A 13,951-nucleotide genomic window follows, 5' to 3' on the forward strand; every position below is an offset into this window, starting at 1 on the left:
CACACCAATCTAAATCATCTTGAAGAATGATAACCAGTGAAAAGAGTAATTTACATTTCTTGGTGCAGTCGTTTGAATGAGGAAAGTGGTAGGCATTGCCCTTGTGGTATAGGTCGTATTCTGCCGGACAACATGGGAGTCAATTTTATCATCAAAGAGCGTCTATGTCCTCTTTCCTTGGAGTTTGCTAATGAGATCATTCCCCTTGTCATTGCAGCACTTTAATTTATGTACACCTTTGAGTAATTGGGTTAGTTTTGTTGTGGACTTCGAATTCAATGACAATTCTCATTTTAGCAGGTTATGGGGATGCAATGTCACTTCTTGGTACTCTTAGATCGTACAGTCGATGTCCACCATAGGGGATTCATCGCTCCCTGTCACAAATGAATTTCAACGTGTTCAGGGACATCTGCTGGTTTTTCGCCATTGTTAATATCATCGTCAGTATCTTTATATTGTCCGAAACTGTATAGACCCATTATGGAGGAAGTTCCAGAATGTCTACAGAACCATTGTTGCTATCGTCTTCATTGTCAGAAACCCAAAAGTTTGTTGAGGAATTCGCAATATCTTAAGCTACTTTCAAAGAAAGAAGCTTTCATTGAGCTACGCCATGTAAAATGCAATTTAAAAACTGTTTGCTGAAATTCTGGTCAGTATCAGATGTGATCCCCAAATAGGGCATTGGGTCTGTTGTTCCCGTGTAAATTATACCGACATGAAAAAGAGTGCTATTACCTTAATCAACACTCCCAACAACCAATAAAAAATCAAGACAGCCAAAATCGGCCTTGCTCTGCCGTCGGAACTCGCATTTCAAATATATGGTAAGGCAAGGTGTGTGGAGGAGGGAAAATGAGCAAATGTTCACAACACAAAGTACGCACATAATTGCTTTAGGTTTGCTGCTACACGATGTCTTATGGAAGAAGTGTATGTGCTAGTTTTCTTGTATGCAGTCCCTGAAAGGCGACCATGGAAGCTAATAAGTTAATGCATCCATGCAGTCACATTGTGGTTTACAGTATAGTTGGATGAAGAAATGAGTAGTAGTGATCAGCAGTTAGAATGGTTCCATGGTTCTGAAGCTTCAAGTGCAACCAAAAATGAAGAGAATCTCCATCATGCTGGTGATCTGGGAAAAATACTATCATATAATAGAAAAATAGCAAAAGATCTTACAAGGGAAAACCTCCCATCGCATCCCGCTCAGATTTAGTGGTAAGAGGTCCCAGTCGACAGCCCATCAAAAACTGAGCACAGATCAAGCATGAAAACAGGAAGGAGGTTAATTGAATGTGGGGGGAGGGGAAAAACAACAACAACAACAACAGAATAGGAGCAGGGAAAACAGTCAAAGCACAAGAAGTGCAATATAGAGCAGTATGAAACAGCTACACCATTATGATTAAGTGGTCAAGGTGTTGAACTGCAATGCGGGCGAGCCATGTTCAATGCTACCTCATGCCCCTCTCTTTTTCCCCTGCTGTATTTAAATTTGTATCTGTGTCATAGTGTAACGTCAGTTTGCAACAAGGTGTAAGGAAGGGACCTATAATAAAAGTTGATTCTGCCCAACTACTGTGTTAGTAGCCGAAAGAAAGTGGCTTTTGAATGGGAACCACAAATGTTTGATGACAAGGCAACAAGTCAACCAAATCCTCCACTGAAAAACACTGATGGTGTGACATATATGGTACTAGTTACAGCATGTGTATCATATGATAGGACTATCTTATCAATGCAACTAATTTGTACGCCTGGTAAGTGAGTGAGCTATGCCTCCTTGCCTGATTTAGATATTCGTATGACTGCGAACATGGTCACTTCCAAGGAAATGATGGAAACTTAGTAGTTTGTCACACAAGCTGCAACAAATGAATACCACAGTTTCACAATCACACAGTTTCTTTCTTCTCAGTCAAAATGTGTTTTTCACATTTTTGTGTTCCGTTTTGGAAACCTTGACTCTTTGAATTCCGTTGTTGTAACATAGTTCACACCCTTTTGTTTGTTTTTTCATTTCTGTGAGATGTCTGTGTGGTTCTTATCTGACCTCACTATTAATCACATTTACTTGCAATGGTAACTTATTCTTACCACATGACTTATATTCTATAACAAGTGTGTAGTAAGACAACTGCCAAGTGTGGGGGGGGGGGGGGGGAGTAAATAAATGGTACGAGGGAGTTTGAACATGACTGGTCTGCTCTGCAATCCAACACCATGACCACTAAATCATGATGCTATTGCTCGTATGCTTCCACTTAATGTTGCACTTGTTAAACTTGGACTGTTCACTGTTTTTACCCCCCACCCCTCCCACTATCTTACCATGAAATCTGGGGGGGGGGGGGGGGGTGCAATTGGGAGTTTCCCAATGTTGGGCCAAGTCCAATGTTTCTCTCTTCTCAAGCCATAGTTCATCAATGGTACACCTTGTGGGGCAAATGGAAAACTGTAGAAGGTGTTCCATATCCTGAACTTCACCACAGTCGCATTTGTTGTCTCCCTCGTTCTTGAAGCCCCATTTGACTAGGTTTGCTTTAACTGGTGCTACGCCTGTTCTTATGCGGTTCAGTGTTCTCCAAATCTTCCAGCTTGATGTACTGCCACTGGGTATTTCTTGTGAGGCAGGGTAGTCCTTCAGAGGCTCGTTCAATTCACTAGTGAGAAATCTCTTGCGGGATTTAAGTCTGCTACGTCCACATGAAGAACCATGCAGCAAGTGGCGCTCGTCGAAAATCTGTTTAAATTTTTCTTTATGTTCGTGTGCAATTCTTTGGGATTCAGGAGATGAGAATCCAGCTGCTTTGTGTATTTTTCCCAAGTGGAGTGGGTTTCATGCATCCTGTTGTTAGCCTGCATGTTTCATTAAGGACTGTAGTGACTTTTTTGGCATGTGTGTATCGGGACAATACAGGGCATGCATATTCTGCCGTGGAGAAGCAAAGTGCTTGAGCAGTTGTTCGTAATACAGTCTGACTAGCTCCCCATTTACTATTCGTCAGTTTTCTTAAAATATTGTTCCTGGCAGCAACTTTTTGGCAGGTTTTTTCACAGTGATATATGTATGTCAGTGATCTATCCAGCACGGCACCAGGGTATGTTGGTTTGTCCGTATGGTCCAGTTTGTTGCCATTCCAGGTGATGTTCAGCTTCCTGTTTGCCTGTTTTGTGCGGAGGTGGAAAGTGCTAACCTGTGTCTTAGATGGATTTGGTTTGAGGGAGTTCTCTTTATAGTATTCATACATTACGTGTAGTGAGCTTTCTAATTTCCCTTCTACTTCCTAGAAGTTATTTCCTTGCGCTGTAATGGCTGGATCTCAGCATACAAGAAATGGGTAGTACAGTCCGGTGTTGGTTGATCATTGGTGTACAGGTTAAATAGTAGGGGGGGCCAGCACACTGGCCTGGGCGAGACCGTTCTTTTGTCGACGCCATCGGCTTTTTCTTCCATCCAGCATTACATAGAACTGTCTGTTTTGCAGCAGAGATTCAATGATTTTTGTGAACTATGATCCTTAAATGTACAGTACAGTTTTTCCAAGAGCTTTCTGTGGTTGACGGTGTCGTATGCAGAACTTAAGTCCACCAATGCTACACCTGTTATTTGTTTGTTTTCAAACCCTTCCTCTATGTGTTCTGTGAGTGCTATGATTTGACTGGTGCATGATTTCCCGGGTCTGAATCCAGCCTGTTGGGGAATGAGATTTTGGTCTGCGATACTTGCTATGCGGTTTAGGATTATTCGTTCATACAGTTTGTACAGATGGCACAGGAGTGCTATTGGGCGGTAGTTCTTCGATTGACCTGCGTCTTTCCCAGGTTTTAGTAGCGCCACTACCTTCGATTTCCTCCACATCTTTGGGATCTTACACGTTTTTAAGCAATGATTAAAGAGCTGCAGGATCCATTGCTTGGCACTAGGTCCAAGCTGTTTGATCTGTTCCATGCATATATTGTCGACTCCCGCTGCTTTCCCATTTTTCATTGAGTTTATTCCATGATTAAGATCTTTCATGGTAAATGGTATTTCAAACATGCTTGACTCTTGACTCTGAATTCTGCTGATTTTTATTTTCTGACATTTCTTGTTGGGTTTTCCATTTAGTAGGAGCTGATGGGCAATTTGATTGGGTGTTACTGAAGAGCATTGTTTACCTGTCCCAAAGTCACAATAAAGTTTTTTATTAAGTTCCAAGCGACTTTGCTACTGTGGGTCATATCCATTCTTTCCAGAGTTTCGACCCATTTCCTTTGTCTTGATTCACTAATCATTTCCATTAGTGTTTCTCCACATTGGACTACTTCTTCACTAAAGGGGTCCTGTTAGTAAAGCATTTCGTACTCCCTCAGGATGTTCTTTGATTCGTCAGAGAAACCTGGGATGAAATTCTCTCTGCAGCCTCGGGGTATGTGTCTTCGAGAAATCTTTTGGAGGGTCTCTACGAAAGTTTGATAATTTTCTGGAATTGGGTGTAGATTTTTTTATTTCTGCATCCAGTTCGTAGCATATTCTGTCCATTTAGCTTTTTTAAAGTTGAAGCGTCTGCGGAATAGTATTTTCGTTGTTCTCAAAGCAGTGTATATTTGGATTCCGATAGGTCGGTGTTGTGTTTTAGGAAGAGGTGCATATGCAGTTTTTAAGCATTGGTCTTCCACGTTTGCGCTTATAAAATAAATATCAGGGTTGTATTCGCGCTTCCAGATTTTGCTGCTGAACGAGCATGGTAGCTTGGGATCATGGATCAGGGATAAGTTATTTATTTCTGCCCACTGCTCTAATTTATGTCCGTTGTCGTCTTTATGTTTGTAGCCCCATGATGTGCTGTGGCAGTTGAAGGCTCCTAAGATGAACTGTGTTTTCTGGTTGTTGAAGTTTGGCGGCAAAGTCAAGTTGAACTTCTCTCCGGGCGGCTTGTATACTGACGTTATGGTGAAGGTGCTACACTCGACAGTTAGTAATTCTATGTTATTGTATGTACAGGGTGTTTCAAAAATGACCGGTATATTTGAAACGGCAATAAAAACTAAACGAGCAGCGATAGAAATACACCGTTTGTTGCAATATGCTTGGGACAACAGTACATTTTCAGGCAGAGAAACTTTCAAAATTACAGTAGTTACAATTGTCAACAACAGATGGCGCTGCGATCTGGGAAACTCTACAGTACGATATTTTCCACATATCCACCATGCGTAGCAATAATATGGCGTAGTCTCTGAATGAAATTACCCGAAACCTTTGACAACGTGTCTGGCGGAATGGCTTCACATGCAAATGAGATGTACTGCTTCAGCTGTTCAATTGTTTCTGGATTCTGGCGGTACACCTGGTCTTTCAAGTGTCCCCACAGAAAGAAGTCACAGGGGTTCATGTCTGGCGAATAGGGAGGCCAATCCACGCCGCCTCCTGTATGTTTCGGATAGCCCAAAGCAATCACACTATCATCGAAATATTCATTCAGGAAATTAAAGACGTCGGCCGTGCGATGTGGTCGGGCACCATCTTGCATAAACCACGAGGTGTTCGCAGTGTCGTCTAAGGCAGTTTGTACCGCCACAAATTCACGAAGAATGTCCAGATAGCGTGATGCAGTAATCGTTTCGGATCTGAAAAATGGGCCAATGATTCCTTTGGAAGAAATGGCGGCCCAGACCAGTACTTTTTGAGGATGCAGGGACGATGGGACTGCAACATGGGGCTTTTCGGTTCCCCATATGCGCCAGTTCTGTTTATTGATGAAGCCGTCCAGGTAAAAATATGCTTCGTCAGTAAACCAAATGCTGCCCACATGCATATCGCCGTCATCAATCCTGTGCACTATATCGTTAGCGAATGTCTCTCGTGCAGCAATGGTAGCGGCGCTGAAGGGTAGCCGCGTTTGAATTTTGTATGGATAGAGGTGTAAACTCTGGCGCATGAGACGATACGTGGACGTTGGCGTCATTTGGACCGCAGCTGCAACACGGCGAACGGAAACCCGAGGCCGCTGTTGGATCACCTGCTGCACTAGCTGCGCGTTGCCCTCTGTGGTTGCCGTGCACGGTCGCCCTACCTTTCCAGCACGTTCATCCGTCACGTTCCCAGTCCGTTGAAATTTTTCAAACAGATCCTTTATTGTATCGCTTTTCGGTCCTTTGGTTACATTAAACCTCCGTTGAAAACTACGTCTTGTTGCAACAACACTGTGTTCTAGGAGGTGGAATTCCAACACCAGAAAAATCCTCTGTTCTAAGGAATAAACCATGTTGTCTACAGCACACTTGCACGTTGTGAACAGCACACACTTACAGCAGAAAGACGACGTACAGAATGGCGCACCCACAGACTGCGTTGTCTTCTATATGTTTCACATCACTTGCAGCGCCATCTGTTGTTGAAAATTGTAACTACTGTAATTTCGAAAGTTTGTCCGCCTGAAAATGTACTGTTGTCCCAAGCATATTGCAACAAACGGTGTATTTCTATCGCTGCTCGTTTAGTTTTTATTGCCGTTTCAAATATACCGGTCATTTTTTAAACACCCTGTAGTTCTGTTAGTGGATATTATGACCATCTCAGGTTTTATGAAGACAGCGCTGCCATATTTAGGATGTGGATTTTCTATGGCTAATTTCATTCCTTCTATTTCTGGTCTTATTGCCCCTTCTTTCTTGTGTGTTTCTTGTATACACAGTATGTCCCGTTTGTGCGTGCGGCAAAGTTGTGATATGATTTGTTGTTTGTTTTTGGTGGTGCCCTCTACGTTTAAGCTTGCAATCGTCAGAGTTGGCTCTGAGAAGGGCTTTTCCAATGTTGGAAGGATAGGCCGTTGCCTTTTATTGCAACGTTTCCAGGGGACGCCGGCATTATCTGACAGATGATTCTCGGTCTCTTATCTCAGATAGTGCACGTGTGGAGGCTCCTTCCTTGTTCTTCCTTAAATCACATATTTTACAAGACATTCGGAACAATTTGAGAGTATGGTGGAAGGTGCCTTATTAATGTAATGATGAGGTAGCGAATTTTGCAGGTTAGCAAAGGATGTTAGCCAAAAAATGTCAGAGTACTTTGCTTGAACAACCAGTAAATGATGTAGTTTTACTAAACAATTGCTATGGGGAGCCCTTGGAACTTGTTTTATCAGCATCAAAGTTTTCAACCTCATTTTCTCAAAATGGGAGTTGGATTTTGTATTGTCTGCAGCAAAATGCACCAAAGTAGTGTGTGTCACCTCACAGGATATTTTAATGGAGTACACCACCATACTGTTTGAACTTTGTACATAAAACACGAAAATTTCAGTACTCATTGAAAGAAGCTGTTTTGATTCCCCTTTCCAAACTTTTGAAAATTAGTATGTACCCAAGTAGTAATCAAGGTGTTAACCTCACGAGTGGTATTGCAAGAAATGTCTTTGAATTTATTGGCAACCAATGTCTTGTGTGTCCTAGTATCCAAACAGCTTCTGTTACTTTTATTGTGGGTTCAGGAGATGTAACACTACTACCAATAATCTGGTTATGCTGTATGTCACCATAAAACAAACTTTCCTGGAAAGGTTAAATACAAGTAGCATGGTTTTTCATCTGTGAGGTACTGGTCAGAGGCACAAAGACCTTTGTCTTTATCTCAGACGAGGTTTGTGAGGGTGGTTTTATAACATTACCATCCCTAATTTGAACTAAAATTTGTGTTTATCAAACCTAATGACAGGCAAATTTGAGGTTGTGTAAATTATTTATTGAAAATCCTTTCTTTGTTTCAACGTTATACAGAATAGGGACCAAACAATGAAATATCTTTTTTTGATTCAGCATAATTAATGTGCATGACAGGCAAGACTGATTGTCACTGTTATCAGTTCCTTGGCTGGAATTCTGAAATTAGCTATGGCCCACAGTTTGCTTGGAGAATGATTCGTTTGGCAGTTCTTTTACTGTGAAGAGAGATAACGTTTTTTATTCAGAAAATGTTACCTAGAAAGATTATTAGGCTTTGTTGTTGTTGTTGTGGTCTTCAGTCCTGAGACTGGTTTGATGCAGCTCTCCATGCTACTCTATCCTGTGCAAGCTTCTTCATCTCCCAGTATCTACTGCAACCTACATCCTTCTGAATCTGCTTAGTGTATTCATCTCTTGGTCTCCCTCTACGATTTTTACCCTCCACACTGCCCTCCAATGCTAAATTTGTGATCCCTTGATGCCTCAAAACATGTCCTACCAACCGATCCCTTCTTCTAGTCAAGTTGTGCCACAAACTTCTCTTCTCCCCAATCCTATTCAATACCTCCTCATTAGTTACGTGATCTACCCACCTTATCTTCAGCATTCTTCTGTAGCACCACATTTCGAAAGCTTCTATTCTCTTCTTGTCCAAACTAGTTATCGTCCATGTTTCACTTCCATACATGGCTACACTCCATACAAATACTTTCAGAAACGACTTCCTGACACCTAAATCTATACCCGATGTTAACAAATTTCTCTTCTTCAGAAACGCTTTCCTTGCCATTGCCAGTCTACATTTTATATCCTCTCTACTTCGACCATCATCAGTTATTTTACTCCCTAAATAGCAAAACTCCTTTACTACTTTAAGTGTCTCATTTCCTAATCTAATTCCCTCAGCATCACCCGACTTAATTTGACTACATTCCATTATCCTCGTTTTGCTTTTGTTGATGTTCATCTTATATCCTCCTTTCAAGACACTGTCCATTCCGTTCAACTGCTCTTCCAAGTCCTTTGCTGTCTCTGACAGAATTACAATGTCATCGGCGAACCTCAAAGTTTTTACTTCTTCTCCATGAATTTTAATACCTACTCCAAATTTTTCTTTTGTTTCCTTTACTGCTTGCTCAATATACAGATTGAATAACATCGGGGAGAGGCTACAACCCTGTCTTACACCTTTCCCAACCACTGCTTCCCTTTCATGCCCCTCGACTCTTATAACTGCCATCTGGTTTCTGTACAAACTGTAAATAGCCTTTCGCTCCCTGTATTTTACCCCTGCCACCTTCAGAATTTGAAAGAGAGTATTCCAGTTAACATTGTCAAAAGCTTTCTCTAAGTCTACAAATGCTAGAAACGTAGGTTTGCCTTTTCTTAATCTTTCTTCTAAGATAAGTCGTGAGGTCAGTATTGCCTCACGTGTTCCAACATTTCTACGGAATCCAAACTGATCTTCCCCGAGGTCGGCTTCTACCAGTTTTTCCATTCTTCTGTAATGAATTCGCGTTAGTATTTTGCAGCTGTGACTTATTAAACTGATAGTTCGGTAATTTTCACATCTGTCAACGCCTGCTTTCTTTGGGATTGGAATTATTATATTCTTCTTGAAGTCTGAGGGTATTTCGCCTGTCTCATACATCGTGCTCACCAGATGGTAGAGTTTTGTCATGACTGGCTCTCCCGAGGCCATCAGTAGTTCAAATGGAATGTTGTCTACCCCCGGGGCCTTGTTTCGACTCAGGTCTTTCAGTGCTCTGTCAAACTCTTCACGCAGTATCTTATCTCCCATTTCGTCTTCATCTACATCCTCTTCCATTTCCATAATATTGTCCTCAAGTACATCGCCCTTGTATAAACCCTCTATATACTCCTTCCACCTTTCTGCCTTCCCTTCTTTGCTTAGAACTGGGTTTCCATCTGAGCTCTTGATGTTCATACAAGTGGTTCTCTTATCTCCAAAGGTCTCTTTAATTTTCCTGTAGGCAGTATCTATCTTACCCCTAGTGAGACAAGCCTATTAGGCTTTATGAAATAAATATGGTTGCAGATTCTAATGAGTGTAACAGTTAATTGATATTCACATATAAGATGCTGCATAAAAAGATCACAAACCAAATGAAAAGTCTTCATATTTAAATGTTCCACTTTTTCACTGCTATGATTTTAGTGTATTTTCCTTTGACAGGATGATTAAATAATGTTGTCTGCATGCATAAAATAATTTTTTTATGTTTTTTAATGCAAAACACCTTCAATTAAATGTTATTTCACTTAAGCATACTACATGCTGTCATTTAATAATTCTTTCTCTTGATATAGGGAAAAAGTTTTCAACACTGGCTGTGATGTCGCAGCCTCGTAGTCTTTTTTCCCTGCTCTCAATGCATATGTGTTATCTTTTCTACTGCTGTGCTATTAACTTTACAGGCTCTTTCCATTTTCTTGTGTTACAGTTCTTAATTTTTTCTCTAATCTCAGGTGTCAGTTTTTCCTCAATGTCTCAACCCTATTTAGTGAGTATTTGAAAAAATAGATTTTTAAATATTCATTGGTGCTTTATTATACTTGTTGTTCTTACAGATGACTTTCAAGCGGGCTGCCACGGACAGACAACTCACTTTCGAAGAAATAGCACGAGAAACTCGCCTTCCTATTGGAGAAGTGGAACTTCTAGTAATGAAGGCCCTTGCTCAAGGATTGGTCCGAGGTGCTATAGACCAGGTTGCAGCCACCGTCCACATGACATGGGTCCAGCCCCGTGTACTTGATAAGCAACAGGTTCTGTCAATATAATATTTGCACAGCTCTGTAATTGTAGAGAGAGATAGGAGAGGAAGCATATCCAGTAAGCCCAGTCAGTTATGAGTGAGGTGAGGCCAGTCCTCCCTACAGCACTCACCTTCTCACTTGCAGCCGCTAGTGCCTGCAATTTGTACCAGTCACTTATTTTAGCATAAACAGTTTCAGTATAGCACTCAAAAAGTAGAGAGACAAGACACCAAGAAAAATAAGTCCATCATTCTTAGCTATGACAAACTCAAAAAAAGTATATTCTGATTCCTTTATTTAATTTACAAGGCATTAAATTGTTACATTGTATTGAATGTAATCCATCCCAGTGGGAACAAAGATACCCAGTAGAAATGTAGAAGATTTAATTGAGAAGAACATAGGTGCATGCTGTTGAAAATTTATGTTATTGTTATTAATCCTCTGACAATTGCATTTCACAGGTAGCATGTCAGCCTAAGGAAAAGGGGAAGCACCAATATAGTAGCTGACGACAAACAAATATTCTGCCTAAGAAATCTCTAGTAAAATAGCAACAGCAAAGACTTTGCATTTTGTTGGCAAAAGGCGGCAATAAGCACAATTACTTTAACAATAAAGTTTATTGCAGTCAAGTGCTCACATAAATTATTTACTAGTGAAACTGGTTTTGACTGACTATAACTTTCATTAGCTCATAAAAACTTCTGTTTGAAGTCTCCACCCCTCATGTATAATGTCTCAATTTCATCATCTGTAACACCTCACTATCGGAAAGATTTCAGAAGTCACAGTTGAATGATGTGAATATAAATTCTAAGTAAGTGTGAAACTAATGATAGAGATATTACATACAAAGTGGTACAGTCTTGCACATAATGTTGCCTTTCAGGCAACAAGTGTCAGCAGTATAAATGTGTCAGCGTGCTGAATAGCCTAAAATGAGATTTAAGCATAAAAATGTGTGTAGTGGACATCAGACAAGTGTACATAAAGATTTATAAATGAGTACAAACATGACAAATGAGATACTAAACAAACATCAGTAGTGCTGTTGGAATAAGGAATGTTCCTGGAACCTGAGTGACCACCCATAACAGCCTGCATGAGTGGAGGAACACACGACAGAATACATCACATATCAGATTAAAAACTTAGCAAGCAAACAGCCTATCAAGATAAAACAGTCCAAGCTACAATCAGTTAAAAGGATACAAGGATGAAATGATGTTTGCTGCTTTGTGTCATAAAATGTACTGTATTTACTCAGTTATAAGATGAGGTTTTCTTCCCGAATTAGTCATTCGAAAAATACAGGTCTTATATTCACAGAGTAAACTATTGTTGCTGAGGTTAACATTTTTATGTTTTAATAGACCATATAGGAGTTATCTTACATTTACAGATGAAGTTTTGGCAACTGAGGTCATATGCAGATCTATTTTGAAGAATTCAGAAGGGCGGGGCTGAGCAAAACAATATTTGCGTTAGACGAGGTCAAAGATTTCCTGACACACCAAAGTATCAATGTCACTCAGTCGCATAACATCTGACTCGTATTACACCAGCCACTGAACTAGCAACTTCAATGATCTATTGTTGTGCTTAAAATTTGACGATTTTGTGAAACACAAGAGGAAATAGCACTAAATTCTATCATCATACAAATTCTTGTTGTATTTGAACAGGTTTACAATAAAATATCTCATACATGTATGGGTACCATGTACACACATTATTGAGTGAAGGTAATATTCAAAAGTGGAAATGTCCTTCAAAAACCAGTACTTGATCTGAAACAAGATCAACATTTTATTTGACTATGAGAGACTGTAATGTATTACTAAGTGGGTTCCAAATGGGAAATTCAATCACTGTTCACATATCAGAATACCGTGTAAAAATGTTACTGCTTTTCATCAGCTTTAGAACTTGATGGCGACCTTTAGATGAAACGAAGAGGAAAATTAATCCAGAATGATATGGTTAACAGATGAAATAAATAATATTAAACTGACTGCAGTTGTTGTCGCGGGAATAAATTATGGCAGCAAGACGTGTCACGGAGATAGTACCAAAGGACATCAGTAGATCGTAGGAAGAGTAAAGTTTAGTAATTGTACTGAATCGTGTATGTATGTATTACTTGCTGTTGTTAGTTGCACACTAAAAGATACTGCAATCTTTGTTTCACAGTTGCTTAAGCACAGCATTACGGAAGGGTTAGAGGGGGAACAGTGATACCAGCTAGGCTGAGAACTAGATGAGTGTGGGGAGGGGAGTAGTGAGTGGGCAGCAACTTGCATCACGTTGTCAACCATGGGAATCTGTACTGCATACTTTGGCTTCTTAGGAACATTTACCATGTTTAAACTGCAGTTTGCGTGAATATATTTGTATTTGGAATTGAATTTATTTAAAAATTGGTCAAATACTCAACAATGGTATTTATTTCTGAGGGAGACAGTAAAAGTGTAGATAGGGGCCAGTGGCGTACTTATGTGTTTCATGCTGCAATGTTGTCGATGCTCGCCGTGATGTATGACAGGAATGAGAGGGTTTGTGTCAGCGGCTGGCTATACACAGCCAATGGGTCGTGGGCAGACAGTAGGTTTGGAAGCAAGAGATATTGTGACATTCTCATGTCAGTATAGAAGCAAAATTTGATTTGTTTTCAGGTATTCTCACGTCCCACAGTAACCACAACCTTGGGAATCACAATATATTCTACAGAAACAGCCAAATATTTGTGATGACGAAAATATAAATTTCACAGCTGTGCTATTAGGATAATGATGATTTTAAAAATAGTGATACCACAGACAACAGAGCTGGTACACAGAAAATGTAGAAAAGAAAACGATCCACAAATTAATGTAGACAGTCAATAAATGCCATAAATGTAGAAAAAGTATAATGCTAACTATTTGGGCAGATTCTTTGTCAGGAAAAGAACTCATACTTTTGATTAGTTAGAATATGTTGAAAATAAATTTTTCTTGAGAAGCCTCGAGAGAAAGAAAAGAAGAGGGGGTCTTATGCTCAGGATTGTCTTATTCTCAGGTAAAGCAGTAGGTCTTGGCATAATAAAAAATTACAGTTAAAGTAATAAGACCTAAGAAAGTGTTTTGGACATAAAGGAATGACTAATTAGTATCATTATAGTACTTTTACACTTGTGTTCAACTGAAAAATAGGTTGCAAGTAGCTAGAAGGGCATAATTGCTGCTGTCAACTAATACAACACCGTTTTATTCTAGGGTGCCTACAGAAATAGAAAAATCTACATATAAATTCGGAATGTTCCATTTTAGAAGATACAGGTTGAAAATAAGTGACACTCACTTCACACAAGTTACATATCAACATCACACACACTGCATTACTTCAGGCCTGCAAAGACAATTTAATTGGAGTCAAACAATGCAATATGGTTACCAGTAAAATGCCAATAAAC

General features: G+C 40.0%; 1 protein-coding gene across 1 annotated transcript in view; it reads left to right on the forward strand.

The window, feature by feature from the left end:
- LOC126100518 (26S proteasome non-ATPase regulatory subunit 13) overlaps window positions 1-13,951 on the forward strand; it is a 46,629-nt gene that overhangs the window by 21,420 nt on the left and 11,258 nt on the right. Inside the window, exon 6 of the mRNA XM_049911128.1 lies at window positions 10,306-10,503. Within this exon, the coding sequence (XP_049767085.1) occupies window positions 10,306-10,503 (198 nt within the window). The remainder of the gene's footprint in view (window positions 1-10,305; window positions 10,504-13,951) is intronic.

The sequence above is a fragment of the Schistocerca cancellata genome, chromosome 9 (assembly GCF_023864275.1).
Source record: "Schistocerca cancellata isolate TAMUIC-IGC-003103 chromosome 9, iqSchCanc2.1, whole genome shotgun sequence".
In the NCBI taxonomy this organism is placed as follows: domain Eukaryota; kingdom Metazoa; phylum Arthropoda; class Insecta; order Orthoptera; family Acrididae; genus Schistocerca; species Schistocerca cancellata.